General features: G+C 51.4%; 1 protein-coding gene across 6 annotated transcripts in view; it reads right to left on the reverse strand.

Moving 5' to 3' along the window:
- WNK2 (WNK lysine deficient protein kinase 2) overlaps positions 1-22045 on the reverse strand; it is a 148111-nt gene that overhangs the window by 81764 nt on the left and 44302 nt on the right. For all 6 annotated transcript variants that reach the window (XM_061200632.1, XM_061200630.1, XM_061200628.1 and 3 more), the window contains exons 5-10: positions 19832-19989; positions 16983-17071; positions 14741-14960; positions 6533-6815; positions 2975-3177; positions 287-442 (exon numbers count right to left, since the gene is read on the reverse strand). In XM_061200632.1, the coding sequence (XP_061056615.1) occupies positions 287-442; positions 2975-3177; positions 6533-6815; positions 14741-14960; positions 16983-17071; positions 19832-19989 (1109 nt within the window). The remainder of the gene's footprint in view (positions 1-286; positions 443-2974; positions 3178-6532; positions 6816-14740; positions 14961-16982; positions 17072-19831; positions 19990-22045) is intronic.

Raw genomic sequence — 22045 nt, forward strand, 5'->3', positions numbered from 1 at the left:
TCAAACACCCAGCCTGGAGCCCGGGACACACAGATCTGGGAGGACCATTGTGTGCAACGGGGGCCTTCTGAGTGCTGCGGAACCCTGAACTCCACAGACACAAGACACCCACCCCCACTCCTATCTACACCCTGGGCCCTGGGGAACTGCAGAGAAGGCGTACAGGGGGCCTGGACCTGCCAGGAGGCTCACAGACACTGGGCTCAGGCCAGCCAATACGGACGGGCAGGGCCTGGGGAGACCCAAGCACCCATGGTACCCATAAAGAGGGGCACCCAGCACTCACCTGGTGGGCGGGGGGTGTGGGCTGGCCTGGGCCCGTCGGCACAGGGGCACTGGGCGGCGGCAGCCCAGGGGCGAAGCTCATGGCCGGCTCTGGGAAAGGCTGCTGTGGGAGCAGAGGGCGGGCCGGGGGCGGGATGGAGGCCACCGACAGGCCAGGCTGCAAAAAGCACCCAGAGCCACACTCAGGAGCTGTCCTAAGGAGCCCTGCCAAGCACACACTCACCATCTTCAGGGGCCCATCTCTCACTCCCCGTGCCTGCCATCCTGCCAGGGACACTTTCCGAGGAACATGATTCAGCAGAAGCAAGGTGTGGGGGTCCCTAAACCAAGAACAGCCACACCTCCCAACCAGGGAATGTCCTAGAACTTCAGCTCCACAGAATATCATGCTGTGAGAAAAGATCATTAAAAGAGATTTGTAGAACCTTGGAAAATGCTTGTTATGACATTAAATGAGGGAAAGATAAAAAGGCATACGTGTCTTGTTTATAGGACTATATAAAATGTGTACGTGTGGATATATTCACAAACAGAATATGGAAACGTGGGAATAAAACGTGGGACAGAGCTGAAGAGAGGGGTGCCCTGAAGAGCTGCGAGTCTCCCATGACTCACCCATCAGGAAAGAAACAAGGCCACAGACGTGAGCCCTCACTGCCAAGCACAGCATAGACATGGACTAGGAAAGAGTCAGAAATCTTGAGTATTGGATGTTTGATGCTGTTAAGAACAGCTGCTAACTTGTTCATTTTTAGGTGCAATAATGGTACTGGGTTTTGTTTTCAGAGTCTTGATCCTGAAGAGATATAGACTGAAATATCTTGGGGCAAAACATCTTTCTGTCTAGGACTTACTTCAAAATACTGGGGATGCGAGAAGCAGGTGAGAGCTATGGAAAAAAACACAGAGACTTCTGAAGCTGAGAGCACATCGACATCAGAAAGTTCTCTCACTTGTTTTCTAGATGAAACACGTGACCATAATTTCCAAAACCATTATCACTCACTTCATCTTCTGCAGTAAACGCTTTATGAAAAGCAGCATGGGGTAGAATGGAACCTCTCCTTTGCATTCACTTGAAGCCACAGGGGGGAATGAGTCACCTGTGCACATGTTCCTAGAGCCACAATCCCTAGCCCAGCGGGAGTCAGGAGCTCAGGCAGCCTGGAGGCCTCAGAGGAGCGCCTTGTACTCCTGACTCCACCATCTGTGCCACTTCTTCCCTGGGTCCCAGGGGCAAATCACCATGGCAACCCTCCCCAGGAGCCCTCAGTGCACCCTGGGGACCCCTTCTGTCCAAGGTGTTTTTGCATAAATAGGTAAAAGATGGGAGAGAACACTCCAGCCAATTTTGGGTGCATCCTGGCCAGGCCCTCGACCTACCTGTGCTCGGGCATCCTGGCCTGTGAGCCAAAACTAGGACAGGGGCAGTGCTGCAGGGACCTGGGTGGAGAGCACACTGTGTGGCCAGGGAAAGTATGACCCTGCCCTAGAAGGGATGAGGGCCGGTGGAAGGTTCTGGCTCAGCCCTAGCATGGGTGACCTAAAGCCAAGAACCACTGCTCTGAGAAGCTGGTGGCCTTCTCATAAATGAACTCTTCCTGCTCTAAAATCATATTTCACTTAATTTTGTGAAACAAGTCAAACTGCAAGTGCAAACTGCAAATGAATACTGGGTTCCAGTCAGCAGAGGCAAACGCTTCAACTGCTTTTCCAAAGGGACTTTCTGAGCCTGAGCAGTCAGGAGGGGAGGGAAGAGAGACAGAGGTGGCCAGAAAGGCTGGGGCCCGGCACTCAGGCAGCCCCAAAAGGCAGCCACAGTGTGAGAGTGCATGATTGAAAGCACACACAAGAGCGTGGAGTGAGAGCACATGTGAGAGCATGTTGGGAGCCGCTGTAACGCGAGGCAGGAGACGCTCTTCGGGCAGGGGCACTGGCCCTGACCACTTCTGGGCCTGAGGGGCGTCTAAATCTCTCTCTGGACCCCTCTCCACAGCCTGGCTCAAGGGCAACTTCTCTGCGACTGACCATTTGGGACTGGGAAGCAAGCAATTGTTTTGCTTTCTCTAACATTAAAAAAAATCAAAATCAAAAAACAAATGCTAAATGTGACCCCCTCATCTAGCAATTTCAATCTCATCTAACAAATTATTCCACAGGCATAAGCATGAGGCCCTTTCAATCCTACTTTTCAAACATCACTGAAAACGCTTCCCATGATTTGGTCGTTTCCATACCTCTAACTTTTAATGGCTGCATAATATGTGGTGGTGGTGGAGAAATGCCAGGAGATACTTAACACTCTCTCAGTGAAGCTAGACACTGAGACAAAATCAAAGGTTTCATTACTATAAATGATGCTTTTCTGTCACCTTTGCAACAGTCAGAAGTAACTTTTCAGGCCCAGCGTCAGTCACAGGGAGGGACCTTGCCAGGTTTATCACAGCTTTGCAAGCACTGGGTGTCACTGGGCTCTGTTTCCAGTATTTTCTCATCTGGCAGGTCTTTCAGGGTACACCATAGGCTGCTCCAGCCTGCAGCCCTGCAGTTACTGGCAAGGATGGACCTCCCATGGGCCTGCTTTTGCATGGCTGGGAACTGACAACAGGCCAGCACCGACTGGATGGACCATCACAGACTCTAGGCCATGTGGACAGGAACTCTGGCCAGAAGGGGTGGGCTGACTCACCACGGCAGGCTGCTGGTAGGCCCCCAGTGAGGGCAGGCTATGTGGCAGGACAGGCCCGTCACTCACGCTCACGGGGGGGCTGCACACACACTGGGCGGGGGGCTGCACTCCATCTGCCAGCGAGCCCAGCACAACGCTCTGCTGGCTGCTCTGCGAGTCCGAATACACCGTGGAGCCCTGGCCACTGTCAAACGTGCTGTCCGCTGGGGAAGGAGGACAAAAGCACAGCTCAAAGCGGGCACCCCCAAACATCACCCCCACAGCATTCCAACAAGTCTCAGGGAACGCAAACATGGGACAGCTTGTCCTTGTGTTTTCTTCTGTAAAACAAAGACTTGGTTACATTTCCAGATCACATACATAATAAATGTGTGTCATTTTAAACAATCAACTAAAGAACGGTACAGGGGGCTGTAATTGTACCACCCAGAAATGGCCCTGCCAGCCTGCCCACACACGGCCTGACATCTGTTGGTGCTCACCATGGGCCACCATGGATCCCAGGTGGGTACCTTGCACCATCCTCTAGGCAGGACGACTTCCACCGGCTTACAGATAGGGACCTCATCTGGCACCTGACCTGGCCTTGAAAGTGAGCACTTTCAGCTCTTCAAAGGCACCAGATGGAATGTCCAAGTTAGGAAAAGCTACAGTCATGCAGAGGAAAAAATTACCACCTGAGTTTTATAGTGGGGGAGGGAGGTCTTAGGACCCTGACCACCTCCACTCACCACAGCAAAGAGCCTGAAGTAAGAAGGCCTGGGTCCAAATCTAGCCCCTCACTTCACAGGCCCAGGTGTAACGTGGTTGGAAAATGGGGCGGACGAGGTCCCTGCCCCACAGAGAGGCCATAAGAGGGGGACCCGGAGATTCCACGGCCCAAGGCAGCCCCGCAAGAGGCCAGCCTCACCCAAGGTCAGCCCAGATTGGCCCATCAAACCCAGCCTGGGTGGAAGGAGCTGCCTGCACATGGGGGCACAGACAGGACTGCCATGGCCCACAGGCTGGTCTCACCAAGCCTAGGAAGACACCTGGGAAGACAGGGCGCCTGCATGGTCATGCCAGGCAAGAGTGAAAAGCAAAAACCTATTTGAAGTGGCACTTTTGTTTTACTGCCTCCAGATTCCAAAAGCTACATAAATATTGGGATTTGTCACCTATGAACACCAAGCTATTTCTATGGGGCGCCTTTCAGTGTTGGCATCATGTCCATTTGTAATTTAAACAAATAAAGTAAAAGAGGACTCTTGCTGGCTTTGCAACAAAATAATTTTTCCCAAGAGCTGATCAGAACTTATTTTGACCCAGGAAGACTTAAGAATGGTGAGGTTTGATTGCGCAAAACCAATTTAACAAGTGGCTCTGAGTTTTGATGAGGTGGCTAGTAGTCATTGCTACTTAGAGAGAGACAGAGACAGAGAGCATGTGCACATGAGAGACAGAGTGTGGGCACACGAGACAGAGACAGAGAGATGAGTGCATGAGAGAGAGAGAGTATACAGACCAATTTCAAGTAGAGTGATACTAACCATATATGTGACATTTTATATTTTTAAAGTGAATGTGTTTATTTGTATAATAAAAATTATTTTAAACAATCACTTTTAACCTATTGACAAATTGTGTTCTCACAGTCACTGGTGCTGGCCCAAGCTTGAGCCTGATCTGGTTAGCTGGTGGGCAGCTAACAGAAAACATAGTGGGGAGTCAAAACATATGATATTTGCTGCACCTTCCAATATATGAAAGTGTGTGTGTGCCCATCTTGTTACCTAAGACCAGATCCCCTCCAGTGACGTGTGTGCTGCTTGAGTCTATATTAGTTCATCTCTATGACGCACAGTGTGGTCCAGCCGGCCCCAGGCACTGCGGCCAGAGGGATGGCTGAGCACAGGCTTTCTGTTCTGACCCACGGCAAGGTGCAGAAGAGCATGTGCAGGGTGCTGTGGGTTACAGATTAGAGGGAGACACAGGGGTGCCCACGTGTGTGCATGTGTGCCCATGTGCCTGTGCACATGCACTTGTGTGGGTATGTTCTATGTGCACACATGTATGTGTGCATATGCATGTTGAGCGTGTGTGTGGTAGACTGCAGGTATAGGTTACGTCTAGAAGTTATTATCTCTGGAAGTTAAAGTTAAAAGACGTAAAACATCAGTGACCTGCAGGGAGGAAAATTAACTGGCTTTTGCTGTATACCCTCTTGGATTTTCTGAATTTTATACAATGTGACTAAATATAGTCTACTTTAGAGAAATTACGATAAATAGGTAAAAATGTTTTTGAGAAGTATGGCCACTACATGAAGCACACTCATTCTTAGTCAGTCAGGAAGGGGATCTGTTTGCAGACAGAACGCCCACCCTAAACTCATCTGTTGATTCACATCTATGCAGCGGGTCGAGCCTGTGTCACAACGTCTTACCACAGCAGAGCACTTTCTAGGTCACAGACTGTATCTCTTCAAAGTTCAACAAAAGGAGATTTCTTAATTCCTGTCCTAGAAATTGTTCAACCAAAAATTATGTTTTCAAAGTGTGTAGTGGTATGTCAGGTGTGGAAAGCCTTTTCCTACAAAAAATTTATGCTCTTGAATTAATTTTTCGGTTTATCAGAAAATGGAGTGATGATGTAGCGATTCTATTCTCCAAAGCAAACTTGAGCAGGTAGGAGAGAAGTAAACAGTAGGCAACCTATCTCAAAGTGATAGCCAGCCAGCCGATGGTTTGAATTCAAACAGCCTACTTTGAAGAATGTTTAGCTATTTTACTGATAAAGAAAGAATGTAACTATTAAATAGATTAAACAGACTATTTTGGTCTTTCCACACAAACAACCTGAAATAGTGGCTTGGGCAGGTGGCTCAGCTCTCCATGCTTATTCACAGAACAGACAGAAAAGGCTACATCCCCCATCCTCAGCTCACGGCTGAATTTTTAGGATACTGAGGATTTCCACTTAGACATGGAGAAGACACAGGATTCTCCATTCCAGTGGTCTGAGATGAAGCCAGGTACAAAGTGACTCCCACCAATCCATCGGTGACACTCTCTGGGAAACACACTAAACGTCTCAAAGGTTCAGTACCAGAAGGGAGATAACCTTGGGGACAGATAATCCAAGCAGCAAAAGTCACAACCAAGACCATGGCATGACTAGAGGCTGCAGCCACTGGCAGCCCCAGGACCACAGCGTGTGGCCCAGACGCCTCCACTGGTCAGTGACTCCAGGGCTGAGGTCCAGCCCTCAGGTTCCCTGCGAGGCTGGGACTGATATCCTCCAGATGGGATAAGTAGCTGAACTAAACAAGCTCCATCCCTGCTGGCTCGGGGGGCACAGGAGGTTCTGGGTCTCCCTGGATATTTGTCCCCTACCTGTCCTGAGAAGCTGGACTTCAGGGAGCCTTAAACCCCTCTGGGAACAAATCTCTTTGCAATGTGGGGATGCTTCCAGTGCCCTCCCTGGAAGAATATTTGCCCACACCAATCATTCATACCCACGGGGTGGGCTAAGGGGAGGGCGGCAGGGCAGGGGGGCCCTGGGGAGGGCAGCACTCACAGGCCAGGGAGGTGGCGCTGGCCGGCAGCGCAGGGGTGAGGAGGTGCTGGTCGGCCTCGGGCTCCTCCAGCTCTGGCGGCCCAGCCTGAGAGTGGTAGGTCACCTGGACCTGTAGGGGTGTGGGTGGGCCCCTGGCCTTGTCAGGGCTGCCGGGGTCCCGCTGCTCCTGGGGCTGCAGCGCTGGCCAGATCCTCTTCCGCCGCCACTGGATCAATGCCACGCGGTCACGGATGGACTTGGCCACAATCTTCACATCGCTCTCATGGAAAAATCCTGACTCAATCTGCAAAGGAAATCACCGTGTCATTACTGGGATCAGCCCCACCCACATGCCCCACTACCAGGCAACCCTGCCGTATGCACCGCCACCTCCTGCTTGTGGGGGTCTCTGCCCAAAGTCCCCTCCTCGGGTCCCTCACCCCCATCACCAAGCTCTTTCCTCTCATGGACACTCTCGTCATCCCATAAGTAACTATCCTCCCGCCATCGACTGTAGATCCACAGGGAGAGTGACCATCTAAACCTACACTGACCCGGCTCCTGGGTCAGCGACAACACAGCAGATGCTCGTAACCATGGGCTGGATGTGTGAGGGGAAAGGGAAGATCCTAATCTGCCTCTGGCAGGGCCAAAACTCAGAGTAGCCCCTCACTGGCTGGGCCCCAGGGCTTTCATGGAGCCCCTTGCGCAGGCTGGCCGAGGGCGGGAAAGAGGTCCTGGCTGCATCTGTGTGCTCAGGGACAGGGACAAGTAGCCTCAACCAGTCCTCAGTGCTGTCTTGGACATTCTCTGAGAAGTCACAGAGGCTGGGGGAAGGAGGCACATTTAGTAACAAGAGACCAGGAGGGTGTGTACCCATGCCTAGCAAAATTCTGAACCCAATTCTCCCAATGGAGCATTTGAGAGCATCTGTAAATGAATCAAGGATCTCCAGGAAACATCAGAGTGCTCTCTGAGAATATTTATGGCAAAACCACAAAACAGCGGAAGCCAGGCTCCTCACCGTCACTGTGGGATTCCCCATGTGAAACAGGAGAAGACCCGAGAACAAACCTTGTGGCGCTGGAATCATGTGAACTCACGGTTTTCAAAGTACAACACACATAAATATGCCAGATGTAGATGTGAGTGTGTACATTTATGGTGTAGCATGTGCTTCTGAACTGAGTGGGCCCAGGGCAACGACCGGAGCTTGGCCGCTGTGAGAGCGGGTTCAGGCTTGCAGGGAAAGGGCCAGGGGAGCTGGACATCTCACTATGCCTGAAATCAAGGACATGCTCAGAAAATGACAGACATGCAGGACGACATGGAAGCTAGCACCCAGGGCCTCCCACTGGCTGAATCTGGGGCATTCTGAGCACCAAAATAAACAGTGATGTCATGATGGTTCGAAGGACGTGTCCACAAATGAACACAGGAGAAATAAAAGTGATCTGTGGTAGCAGAAGTGATGGGTTTGCTGCCAGCGTGAGGTTACACAAAGGGGGGCCACATACATGCAGTCTCTGTCTCTCTGCCTCTCAGTCTATCTCTCAGCCTCTGTCTCTCTGTGTGTCTCCCTCTGTCTCTGTCTCTGTCTCTATCTCTCTGTCTCTCCCTCTGTCTCTATCTCTCTGTCTCTCCCTCTGTGTCTCTGTCTCTCTCCCTCCTGTGGATCACCTGCTGCCATGAAGCCATGTCATGAGCTGCCCTTTGAATGTCCCACCTGGCTGGGAACTGAGTGTCCCGCCACCAGTCAGGTGAGCAAGCACAGACACAAACCCTCGGCCCCAGTCAGCCCTGGCAGACACCCTGGCTACACCTCATGAGGGGCCCTGAGCCAGAAGCACCTGCTAAGCTACTCCCGGATGCCTGAACTTGGAGACTGCGCAAGACCATAAGTGTGTACAGGCCTGTGTTTGGGGTAATTTGTTGGCAGCGATAGGTAACTCACCAATGGAGCATACAACCTACTGAATAAAAGAGAAACTGTGAGTGCACACAGATATAAATAAACGGCAAGCCTGGTGAAAATGGAATATTTACGTAGTTTCAAGGTACCTCCCCACAAAATAGTTATTAATTATAACTGCACATGGAGACCCCTGGCAGAAACCCTCAACCACGTGATCTCAGGGAGTGTCCTCGGTGGGCTGACCGTGGTGAGCGACCCTGATCTGCGCTCTTGCCATGAAGGCATCACTGGACAACTTGGACCCTGGGTGGGGCTGGGCTGCTCTCCCAGTTCTGACAGCCGAGGCGGCTGTTAGGAAAGTCCCTGTCTGTGGGAAACAGACATGGGTCTGGCCAAAAGAAGTCACCTTGAACAGTTCTGTTCCACATTTGCATCTTTTCTATAAGTTTGTGATTATTTCAAAAGACTCATTTCAGAAGACAACTCCATTTGACACAATGAACTGTGCTGAAATCCTGCAGACATCCACCCTGAGGCCCCCGCCAGGCTCAGCCCAGGACGGGGAGGTGTGAGCAGGGCTGGGCACGTGGCCAGGACTTGCTGAAGAGGCCGAGCCAGGGTTCAGCACCCACCATCAGTGCCACCCCCACGTGGCTGACCTGACCAGAGGCCGCTGGAAAGAAAGCATCCCACAGACACGCTTGCCTGCCATTTCTATTTTCTGCCCATGACCCATTTTCCCTTCCATCTCCATTTTCACAGTCACCCCCCAGTGATCCTCTCCAAGGTGTTTCTTCTATTTTTTCCCAAACAGCAGAGAATTTGGCCACACTGGAACATCCTATTATCTGGAGGCTGTGTAGGCAGAAGGGCTGGCACCACAAACACGAGAATCCCTGGGCTAGGCTACAAATTCCCTCCCCTCCCACCCTGGGGGTCTACAAGAGGGGTCACTTCCAGATTAAAGCCAGCCCAGGTCCCCAAAGAGCCCACCCTTCTCTGAGCCCTGGGGGCATCTTTGTTCTGATCCACATTCACACAGGCCTCCCCAATACATCCCCCACCCACCACCGGCACCCTCCCCACGCTCCCTGCAGGACCTGCTGGGGGGAGATAGTAGAGGGAGAAGAGAAAGCTATCCCATCGGCCTGCCTCCCACCCCCAGGTAGCCTCAGGAAGGCAGCCTCATCATCTTCAACACTCAATAATCTCAGGTGTTAACAACAGGGCAGCCCAGACCAGGCGCCAAGTCCTAGAACTGGCAGTGCAGTGACACCCCTATGCTTTCAAAGCACTTCCTTTATAAGGTTACCATCTGTTTATGATAACCAACACTGGTGTTTCATTCGTAGTCATCTCCAGTTTAAATTACTTTAAGTTTTGAAGAAGTGTGTGTGTTGAGTTGAAGCTATCAGCAAGTGAACACCCAGCTGAGCAACCTGGGAGTTGCGAGCTCTGAAACTCTGCCCAGCTTGGGCTTCCTCGGGGTCCTAACACCTGCCCCAGGGACAGCCCAGGAGAGGCCCAGGCAGCTGCCATCAGGACCCCAGGGAGAAGGAGAGCCCCAGACCCCAGAGTTGGCTCTGGTATTTACAGATGGGTGGGAAGGGGAGGGGAGTGGAGGGAAAGTTAGACCCTGGCCAATGGCTGCAGGACCAGCACTGACCTGCAAGGACCAGCCAGGAGCCAGGTCTAGCCAGGGTTCAGGAGCAGCAGCCAGTAACAACCGGGGCACTCACACAGGTGGAAGACCCCGCTGTGTGAATGCGGCCACTTTCATCACAGGCACTCCAGGGCTCTGGGCTCATTCTGTTTCTTAAGCAGAGTGTTGGGTATGTGTTGTTTTTTTATTATTCCTTAACTGAACACAGTGATGCACCTTCTTCTGCAAGAATGGCATACAGCACAGAGGATGGTCCCCATGAAAAGGCACTTTTAAAGGAGACAGAGGAGAGGGAAGGGGGAGGCACCGGGCCCAGGGCCTGCACTGTGAACTCTTGGAGACACCTCCCACCCATGAGTCCAGTCAGGTGCCAGGGACTTGGTGAGGACCGGGCCGTGGCTACAGGCACAGGCGTGTACGCAAGGACCTGGGGGCCGGGCAGCATCTGTGCTGCGGCCAGGGGCCAAGGTATTTTCTATGTTGAGGCAGAGAAGGGATGAGTCCTCTCAGGAGGGTGGGCAGGTCCTGGGAAGGGGCCCAGGCCACGTTTGGGCACCACTGTCTTATAACTGAAGAGTGTCTGGAACAGAACCAAGAACAGAGCTGGAGCTGGAGGAGGTACCTGGTCCAGCTGAGATGCAGACGGCACCGGTTGTCTGGGTCCCAGGTGCCTCCAGGACATGTCACCATGTGGAAACTGTGTGCCCTGTCATTCTCATGCCATCGCTATGCAATGCTCATGGGGGAACGAGAACACTGCTCGCCACCTGTGCTTCCTGAGGTGCCTGCACCTCGACAGACACACCCCCTCAAGGCTGTCCAGGGACCCACCTCATCTCCATGCAGGCCTAGCCAACCCCCCGAGGCCTCCCTCTGCTCCTCCTGCCACCGGGACACCTGGAGCTGCTAGCCAGGTATCCCCAGTCCCTGCGGTCCCTCCAGGACACTCTCCATATGCAACCCACCTTCCTGAACCTCAGCTCACAGGATACCAGCCTGCACACCACCTTGATCGTTACTTATGTTTGTGCTTTAAACTTCAGCAGAAAGCATGGAGAGACCACAGTGTCGCAGTATGGAGAAGCAGAGGTCCTGAATTATAGGACTGATGGGCTGGTAATTCTCTTTTTTTTTTTTTAATTTTTTTAATGTGGAATCTAAAAAAATAATACAAATGAATCTATATACAAAACAGAAATAGACTCACAGACATAGGTTACCAAAGGGGGAAGGGAGGGGGAGGGACAAATTAGAACTATGGGATTAACAAATACAAACTACTATATTAAAATAGATAAGCTGGTAATCATCTTAATGCAACGCTCAACAAATATGTAGCAATTCAACAGTGCGCACTATGCAAGGTCATAGAAAGATCCTCCCAGAAGCACGGAGCTAAACAATACTGTTAAATCCGATTACAGCAGAGGTGTCTGTTTCTAGGCCCAGGAATGTGACCAGCAGCTGAGAAGGAGTCCTGACAGGGGCTCTGTGCCATTAGCAGGGCGTCACACCTACCACACACGCCATCAGGGGCACAGGCTGCTGTTCAGTGGAAGGCAGGGTCCTGACTGGCCGTGCACCTCCCACTCCTGTCTTGCCCTAACCTCCTGCAACCGCCTAAACCAAGTTCCATAGACCCCTCACCTGACACATGCCCAGTCCCCTGAGTTCCCCTTGGTCCGTGGCTCCCACACCTTACATGGCATGGCCAGCCTCAATTTCCTCAATTTCCTCAGCAGAGCCTCACTGAGCAGTAGTTAGCACAGCCTGGCCCCGCAGATACGCTCCCCACAGGAGCCTGTGCAGGCAGCCTCCCCTCTACCTCCTGTAGCCCACCTTCCAGGGCCATGCTGGGGTCTTTCCCTATCAAATTAACAGTGGCATTTTTCACAGAACTAGAACAAAATAATTTAAAATATTTTATGTAACCACAAAAGACCCCGAATAGCCAAAATAATCTTGAGAAAGGAGAACAGAGCTGGAGGAATCTCGCTCCCTGACTTCAGACTATACTACAAAGCCACAGTAATCAAAACAGTATGGTACTGGCACAAAAACAGACACATAGATCAATGGAACTGGAAAGAAAGACCAGAAATAGACCCATACACTTATGGTCAATTAATCTACCACGAAGGAGGCAAGTATATACATTTGAGAAAAGACAGTTTCTTCAATAATTGGTGCTGGGAAAACTGGACAGCTACATGTAAAAGAATGAAATTAGAACATTCTCTAACACCATATAAAAAAATAAACTCAAAATGGATTAAAGACCTCAATGCAAGACTAGATATTATCAAACTCCTAGAGGAAAACATAGGCAGAACACTCTTTGACATAAATCACAGCAATATTTTTTTGGATTTGTCTCCTAAAGTAATAGAAATAAAAGCAAAAATAAACAAATGGAACCTAATTAAACTTAAAAGCTTTTGCACAGTGAAGGAAACTATAAACAAAACAAAAAGACAACCTACAGAATGGGAGCAAATATTTGCAAATGATGCAACCAAAAACGGATTAACTTCCCAAATATACAAACAGCTCATGTAGCTCAATACCAAAAAACAAACAACCCAATCAAAAAAATGGGCAGAAGACCTAAGTAGATATTTCTCCAAAGAAGACATACAGACGGCCAACAGGTACATGAAAAGATGTCCAACGTGGTTAATCATTTGAGAAATGCAAATCAGGGGCTTCCCTGGTGGCACAGTGGTTAGGAATCCGCCTGCCAATGCAGGGGACACGGGTTCGTGCCCCGGTCTGGGAAGATTCCACATGCCACGGAGCAACTGGGCCCGTGAGCCACAACTACTGAGCCTGCACATCTGGAGCCTGTGCTCCGCAACGGGAGAGGCTGCGACAGTGAGAGGCCCGCGCACCGCGATGAAGAGTGGCCCCCACTCGCCGCAACTGGAGAAAGCCCTCGCACAGAAACGAAGACCCAACACCGCCAAAAAATAAATAAATAAAATAAATAAATAAATAAGGGCACACCTTATCCAGATTTTCCCAGTTTAAAAAAAAAAAAAAAAAAAGAAATGCAAATCAAAACTACAATGAGGTATGACCTCACACTTGTCAGAATGGCCATCATCAAAAAGTCTACAAATAATAAATGTTGGAAAGGGTGTGGAGAAAAGGGAACCCTCCTACACTGTTGGGGGGAATGTAAATTGGTGCAGCCACTGTGGAGAACAGTATGGAGGTTCCTTAAAAAATAGAGTTACCATATGATCCAGCAATCCCACTTCTAGGCATTAACCAGAAAAGACGAAAGCTCTATTTCAAAAGAAAAAATACATGCACCCCAATGTTCATAGCAGCACTATTTACAACAGCCAAGACATGGAAACAACCTAAATGTCCACTGACAGATGAATGGATAAAAAAGATGTGATACTGTATATATATAAAGGAATATTACTTAAATAAAATAAAGGAATATTACTCAGCCATAAAAAAGAATGAAATGATATCATTTGCAGCAACCTGGTTGGACCTAGAGATTATCATACTAAGTGAAGTAAAGTCAGAGAAAAACAAGTATCATACAATATCACTTATATGTGGGATCTTAAAAAATGATAAAAATGAACTTATTCACAAAACAGAAATAGACTCACAGACATAGAAAACAAACTTATGGTTACCAAAGAGGAAAGAGTTGGGAGGAGGATAAATTAGGAGTTTGGGATTAACAGATATGCACTACTATATATAAAATAGATAAACAACAGGACCTACTGTATAGCACAGGGAACTATATTCAATATACTGTAATAACCTATATTAGAAAAGAACCTAAAAAAGAACATATACACACACACACACACACACACACACACACACACACACACATACATGTATATACACATATACATAACTGAATCACTTTGCTGTACACCTGAACATTGTAAATCAACTATACCTCAATTTTTAAACATACATTTTATTGATTAAAAAAAACCTATTGGGGTCCAGGGAATCCACTTGTAAAGACTCCATCGGCCATACCCTTGTGACTTACTACATTTTTGATAGATGTGCTATTTTCAGTGACGCATTTATTTTAAAAAAGAGAAAAAAAGGGCATGCATTTTTGTGGTTATGACAGGCACAGCCAAGCACTTACTCTCCTGCAACAAGCATGCAGATTTTTACTCTTGCTCAGATTTTCCAGTAAAAATCAGTGTCTCATTTCTCACGTATACTTCTTTCCCTCTGTGATACAAAACATCTCTATTCTCCTGCTCTCACCAGGTCCTCCAAACCACAATGCCCCACAGAAACAAAGTGAAATAAAGATCAAACCCAAAGGCCCACACCTGCACAAAGTTAGCAAGAATCTGGTCAAAACAGCGCTATTCCTGATATGCTAAAGTCCCCAGGGATCTCTCCGCACCGGTCCACGATACCCTTTCACTGCACCATTTCCAAGGTGATGTCCTGCATCTGTACAGCAGGGTGATTCGGACCTATGTTGTCCTTCACAGCTGCACTCGACCAACAGGGATCCTTGTTCCCAGAACTGCCCACCCACTGCAGGACCACGCTCCTTTTCTGACTTCATTCTAATCTTTGGAAACCACACACTTTCAAGAAACGTACCCAGATTTGCTAAGGAACAAGCACACATTACCATTTCCTGCGCCACGTCATCCGGCGTCTCCCTCTCCAGGTCAAAGGTGAATTCTATGGCCCCATTGTCCTTGGGCTTGCCCTTCAGTTTCTTGGGGTCCTCAACCCAGAGCCGCAGGGCGATGGTGGACTTCCTGCCATGGTCCTCCTCAGCCAGCTCCACCCTCACACCTGTGTCCTCTGCGAAGAAGGCGTGGCTGAGCAGGTCCTTGATCTCGTACCTGGGGAGGGGATGGCTGTCAGGCAGGGCAAAGGCACACTTGCTGAGGGGGTCCTGGACACGGGGTGCAGGGGCCACGACCAGCCCAGCTCCCTCTAGAAAGTCCTCTGACTGTACTACCCACTGGGCAGTCTCTGCCCTTGAGGGCAGCACAAAACAGTACATCTCTGTTCCCTATCTCCCAGGGGAAGAGGAAAAACCTACTACTGAACACATCTAACTGCATAATATGTAAGCCTTCTTTTTTTCTCTCATTATAAAAATTAAACATCCCCACTGTTAAGAGACTTGGGTAATTCAGAAAAGAATGTTTAAATCAGGCTCTGCACTGTGTAGTCAAAGCCTGCTGAGGTGCTAGGGAGCTCTCAGTTGTCACAGGATACCTGGCTCCAGGTAAAACTGAACTGGACCCAGAAGAGGCAGGCCCCCACCTCCCCAGCTCACCACCTGAGGGACCCTGGCCTCAAGGAAGCAGGGACATTTTCGGAGGCTCCTCAGCACGGGAATGGGGGGCGGGTGTTGCCATGCTAACCACTCTGCTGCCCAAATCCACATCCCTAAATGCTCGTCTAGTTCCTGTCTCTGGCACAAACAGATCCCTGTTTTGTCCTGGGACTGGCTTCCTCCCAGCATCCTGTCTGTGGTCACCGTGGCCTTCGAGTTCCAGTGGCCCATCCCTGATTGCTGCTGAGGACAACACATCCCACGGGCAGATGGAACCATGTGACCCAGACAGCCACCATGAATGAAAGGGGGAGAGTAGGGTGAGCAACCCTCAGGGAGGGTGATAAATGCCTGTGGGGACCCTGGGGAAGGTCAGGAGTTAGGGCCCCTGGGGGCGCAGAGGTCACAGCCCTGGGGGCTCTGTCTGTCCTGGTCTGGGAGGTGGTCTCTGTACTTGATGTGATATACTTTTCACAGTTTTTTAGTATTTTTGTTTAAAAAACAAAACACAATAACCTGCAGGGGGCAAGAGAGAAGGCCTGGGGATCAGGACAGGCCCCTACACGAGAGAGGACAGAAAAGGGCAGTGATCAGTGCTAGGCACAGAAACGGGGGAGAGGGCATGAGCTGGGTGTGCAAGGGCAGGGCGGGCACATGAGGGAGTGAGGAAGAGGTATGCGGGGCGAGGAGGAGGAGGAATGGGGAGGGTGGGGAATGGGCAGGAGAAGAAGGGCAGTGGGGAGAAGGAAGAGAGAGGGAGGAGGGAGGGAGATGGGAGAAAGGAGAAGATAGGGAAAGAAGGGGCAGAAGGGAGGAAGGAAGGAGAGAAAAGGGAGGGATGGAGGGATGGGGAAGGAGGGAGGGAAGGAAGGAAGGTAGGAAGGAGTGGGGAAGAGAGAGAGGAGGGAGGGAAGAAAGGAAGGAGAGAGAGAGGGAGGAAGGAAGGAGTGGGGAGGCGAGAAGAGGGAGGAAGGGGGAAGGGAAGAAAAAGGGAAAGAGGGAAGAGGGATGGGGGAGGGAAGAAGGAAGGAGGAAGGCTCAGAACACACACCTAGCATCCTGGCTGACCAGCTGAGGAAGGAAGGGCCCTGATCTGAGGTGGGAGCTGGTCTGGGGGGCATCTCAAGGGCTCTGACTTGAATGTGGGACTTTGAGATGGGTCAGACAAACAGGTACATGAAAGACGCAGCCTGGAGCTGAGAGAGAGGGCAGGATGAGACTCACTGGGGAGCCTGGCATGGGGGTGTCCTCCAGGCTGGGGGGATGGATAAGCTTGCTGGGGACAACACAGAAAAAAAGCAACAAGGGAAGAATGAGGCCCCAGTAGCGCCCACACTCCAGGCTGGGTGGGCGAGAAGCAGCCAACAAAGGGGTTGGGGGCTCTAGGACAGTCCCCAAAGCCAGGGAGCATGTTCCAGGCAGCAGAGCTCGGGCAGGGCTGCCCACCAACCACCCAGCAGGCTTCTTGGGACCCGGTATGCCTGTGGCCTGAAGTGGCCTATCTCCAACGCTCTTCTTCTCTTGGGAAGCGATTTCAGCCAGAGCAACAGCCCAGATCCAATGCTGCCTGGGAACTCACCTTTCCTCCTTTTTTTTGCAGATACACTCCCCAATAATCTCCTTGATTTCAGGATCATGCACTTTCTCAAAGCTGGCCGGCTTGATGCCCTGAAGATGACATGAGCAGAGTCACCTAATACCAAATTGGGGTCTGTTTCTTGCGCACCTCACACTCACCCCAGCAGAAGAGAAGGCAGGAAGTGCATGAGCCTTGTTTGGGGTTGGGGTCGGGGGGGGGCTGTTTCAGTCTAAGTCCCCACTGAAGGGCTGTCGGGAGTAGTGAGGTCTGGGGTAGAGAAAGATTCAGGGGAGACTCAGAGCAGACATCAACGATGCTCACTCTGCCCAACCCAGCTCCCCACAAGGGAGCATGTGCACTCTTACTGCACAGCGGAGGGGGCCGGGGAGGCGCACCTGCCCGAGACCACCCGTCGGCCAGCCAGGGCCTCCCATGCCAGCTGCCCAGAGGGTCTTGGAGGCTGGACAAGGCACCCTAAAGAGCTGGCCTTTCTCGCCACAGCCCCCTGGAGGGTGCAGAAGTCACTATGTGGTCACTGTTGCTGGCCCCACTGTGGTCACCGGCGGGGCTGACTTCCAAGGCCTGGTGGCTTGAGGGGGCTGCAAGCAAGCAACTGTGCCACGGAATTCCACAGCCAGCAGCCACATCAGATGACTTTCAGGCAGCGGGAGCAGGAGGTGGCTGAGCATTCATGCTGACCAGAGACCCAGCGGGTGCTAGGGGCGTGCAGCCAGAGGCATGGGGGGAGCAGAGTGTCAATCCCACAAGCGGATAGGATTCCAGGAGAAACAGGGGCCGGACTGCCGGTCTTATTTGCAATCTGTTCAGCGTGGGGTTTGGGGGGAGGGGATCCTGGTTTTTAAGCATTTTGAACACAGTGAGGGCTCAACCATCATGTTCTTCCTCCTTCAAAACAACTTTGCCTTCAAAGGTCTTGTCCTGGCTTGTTTTTTTGTTTTTTTAAAGCATACATTTTCCCACAGGAAGGGATGGGGGAGAGGGGAGGCGCACCCCCAGCCCAGGGGCAGACCTGGGAGTGCAGTATCCCCAGCAGCTCCCACCACCCAGCTGGGGCCCCATGGTGCCCACCAAACCCCTGCCTATGACCTCTGGCCAGAACCAATTGGGGTCAGGTTGTGCCTGACATGCAGGGGAGTCTGTGCAGCAACAGACACAGCACCCTGGGTTTCAGAAGCAGACAAGGGGTCCCCCTAAGATGAGAACCCCGTGCCACTCCACTGAAGCCAACAGAAAAAGAAGTTTACCTATGCCAGAAAGAAAGGCCACAGTCCTACGGGGGTGGGGGCAGGTGGTCTGAGAAACTATAAATACAGGTAAGTGTGTACGTACACTGTCATTTAAATCTCTGGAAAGCTGAGGCCCCCAAAGCAGGTAAAGAATGTGCCAGAAGAACAAGTTGCTGTTTTGAAGGGGCTCACGTCTCTGGGCTCAGAAGCACAGAGTTGGGGCAGCTGAGAACTATGGGCACCAAGACCCCAAGAGACCCCCAAGGACGGGAGCAGATGCTGGAGGCTGGACCAGCGTGTGGGTGTAGCGTGAGGGCCCAGAGGACCCAGAGCACAAGGGTGTTATTGCAAACAGAGGAAACACCAAGGATCAGGGAATGCACCTTTCATCTGATTTCCTCAAGGAGGCAAGGTGGGGCCGAGCCTAGCTTTACCCAAACCAACATGGGTCCACGTAGGAGCCGCGGGACCCTGACTAGTGTCCTGTCTCCCAGGGCCTAAATGGGGGGCAGCAGGGCTGGTGGAAGAACCAGAGTGGCCGAGGAGCATGTGCCCAGGGGACTCAGTCTCTGTCTCCCCAAGCCCAGCAGAAGGACCACCACCCCATCCACATGTGCAACCAGAACCAAGGTCAGCAGCTGCTCCACCTGCACCCTGGGCACCAGCACCCCTTCAAGGCCTGGCAATGCAGCCCTAACCTCCCTTGGGTCCCTCCCCTGTCCCCCTGGAGGACCACTGCCCACAGCCGATGGGCCCACCTCTCCGGTCAGCACCACTGGGGAGCTGCACACCTATCTGTGGGTCTCTGACCCATGCCCACAAGTGATGCCAACCAAGGATTCTCTCTTCCCACCTTGCACCCTCAGCGGCACACAGGAGGGGCTCAAAGTAAATAAATGACCAATAGATAACTTAGAATTAAGAACCAAAGGACAGAAGCAAGCTGCAACCTGCGGGAAGGGCTCAAGGAGGAGGGCGGGATAAAGGCGGGCGCTCCGGAGTGGCGAGAACCATGGCTCCTCATGCTTCTGCAGAAGTGAGGAGGCTGCATCGGGGGCGGGGGCGAGGCAACCAGCACTCGGGTGGTGGGGCCTTGGGGCCGCAGGTGCAAATGGACAGTGAGCTACCAGGGCCCAGAAAAGCCCCAGCCCCAGCTGCCCTGCCCTGGATGCTCCCCTTGCATTCCCCACCCAGCGGGACAGCCACAGGGGGAGGACAGGATGCTGTTTTCACAACTGAAACCATCCAGTTAAAGCCTAGGGACATGCCAGAAGGTGGGAAAGCCAGCAGCCCCCAGGTGGCACAGAGGAGGGGTTCTATGGACAGGCGGCCTGGGCACCTCCTGGAGAGGCCCCTTCGGTGCTCCAGCCCCGCAGAGCTGCGTGAGGCCCCAGTGACAGCCTCCAGGATCCGCCCATGGCCCACATTACAACTGCTGCTACTCCACCGCAGCTCAGAGACCTGAGTTACCCACTAAGCCTCTATTTCCCCATCTGTAAACTGGCTTCCTTCCCGTCCTCACACAGCTTCTGTGAGGATTTTACAAAGCACACAGAGCCCAGCGCGGGACGCACAGCCCGTCACAGTGGCCGGTGGACTCACACAGGTGACCTTCCTGTAGATCTGGGCGGCGTTCTGGCACTCCGAGTAGGGGTACTCCGAGGTGGCCATCTCCAGCATACACATCCCGAAGGCATAAACATCCACGGACTCATCATAATGCTCCTCATACATCTCTGGCGCCATGAACTCGGGGGTACCTGCGCCCAGGAGCAAAAGATGCAGGGTCAGTGGTCACTGGGCCCAGGAGACCCTTGGGCCTCTCAGAGCCCCATGCCTCCTCCCCCATCCACAAGCCAGGGCTGGCCCTGCCCCCAAGCTCCTTGTCATTGGTCCTGGAATGCAGGATTCAAACAGGCTTCTGCTTTATTGACAGAAGTTCCCCAAAATTCCCCCTGGACCCTCCTGATTCCAGGTTGGATCAGTTCACAGTGCCATCCCCTGACCACAGAGCTGAGAGACCATTACTTCCCAGGAGACAGGGTTTGTGCCAGAAATGGCAGAGGTGCCTCTTTGAGGAGGCAGAAGCCTAAGCACACCCCTCCTGGCCACAGGCCCAGATAACGCCGAGCAGACAAAAACGTGTGGCCACCACATAGCTCCTTAAACTGCAAAACCCCAGAAAGCCTCCCATGTCCCTAGACAAGCAGAGCACCCAGCAGCCCAGTGATCATCTTCACCGAAGATGGCTGCCTGGGGACAGCTGGGCAGGTGCCATTCACCTGGCAGGTACCAGCTAGGTGTTATGGTGAGAACTGCCCATCCATTCTAAGCACAAGAGATTTTAAAATAACGCTTACTCTGAATTTTTAAGGATATGAGAGACTCACATAGGCTGAGTAAAATAAGCCAAATATATGACTGCACATGCATGCTGACCATCCCATATAAAACGATAAGCACAGACCAAAATGACTCAACTAGGAGGTGGGGTTACGGCTGATTTTTCCTTTAGTTACACTAGTCTGGTGTTTTTAATTTTCCTGTAACAAACATTTGCTTTAAAAATCACAAACTCCTTTTATTAAAATAGGTCCAGTTGAGCATCTGTCAAGCTGAATGCAAAGAAAAGGGGCCATCAATTTCAATAAGGCTGCTTTTAATTTTCACTACTCCATCTTTGTTGACTTTGGAAGATTCTCAAAATGTTCCAACTTTTTTAAAAAGCAGATGCAAAACAGCACAAACTATTGGGTTAAAAAGCATGGGGGTTGTGGGGGGGCCTGGGATGCAGGTAGATTAAGGGTGATTTTAATTTTTTCTCCTTTACCTATAATTTCAATTTAAGATGTACTATATGTTTAACAAAAAAAGTTAACAGTTTGGGTAAAAAATGGGAAAAACAAGAATCTATGTTATGATTTACACACACGCATAAAGAATTCTGGAAGATCCCATCAGAAATAATGATGAGTAGAGAGAAAACAGGAGTTCAAGGGACCTTGCACAAGGAATTTTTCATCCTTTTGGGCTTTTGAACCATATGACTGTACTGAAAATTTTTTGCACTTGGCTATATCCATCTATAGGGGAAGAGGGAGAAAGGAGCCTCAGGGTTGCTGGCAAGAAGCTGGGAGCTGAGCTGGCCTGGGGGGACCCCACTCTCCTGGTCAGGACTCCCAATCACCCAGCTCAGTCTCTCCTGAGACCCTTGGGAACCAGGAATGCTGCTTTACAAGAAATACCCAAAGGCCCCCAGATGTCCTGGCTTTGGGGGGGATAGGGTGGGCAGTGGGTGTGTGTGGGCCCCAGCTCCACCAATCCGGGACGGTGGGGGACGCCAATTCTGCACATGTGCTTGGGCCACAGACACTGAACTTTCTTCTCCTTCCTTACAGTGTAGCCATTTAAATCTAAATGTTAATAAGAATGTGTGTGTGTTGGCACACACACACACACGTGTCTGTCCAGGGACCTCTGGGCACACCTCCTCAGCCCCATGGCCCCACATCCCCCACGTCTCAGCCTCCATGGCTGTGAACACCTGCAGGAAAGACTGCGCCCACTTCAGCTCCACCCACTCAGGACCCAGCACAAATGCAGTGAGAGCACACCATGACAGCATCAGATCCAAGTGGCCCTCCGGGACAAACCCCACAAGGGTCATGGGTAGCATCTGGGAGGCTGCCACCCAGATGTCTCAAGTGGGCCACGTCTTATCTGCACAAAACCTCTCTGACGGCTGCACCCAGAATGGGTCCACAGCATCAACCGCCCCGCAGGTACCCTGGACACAGCATGGAGGGGAAAGCGTCA

Source organism: Eubalaena glacialis, chromosome 9 (genome assembly GCF_028564815.1).
Source record: "Eubalaena glacialis isolate mEubGla1 chromosome 9, mEubGla1.1.hap2.+ XY, whole genome shotgun sequence".
Taxonomy (NCBI): domain Eukaryota; kingdom Metazoa; phylum Chordata; class Mammalia; order Artiodactyla; family Balaenidae; genus Eubalaena; species Eubalaena glacialis.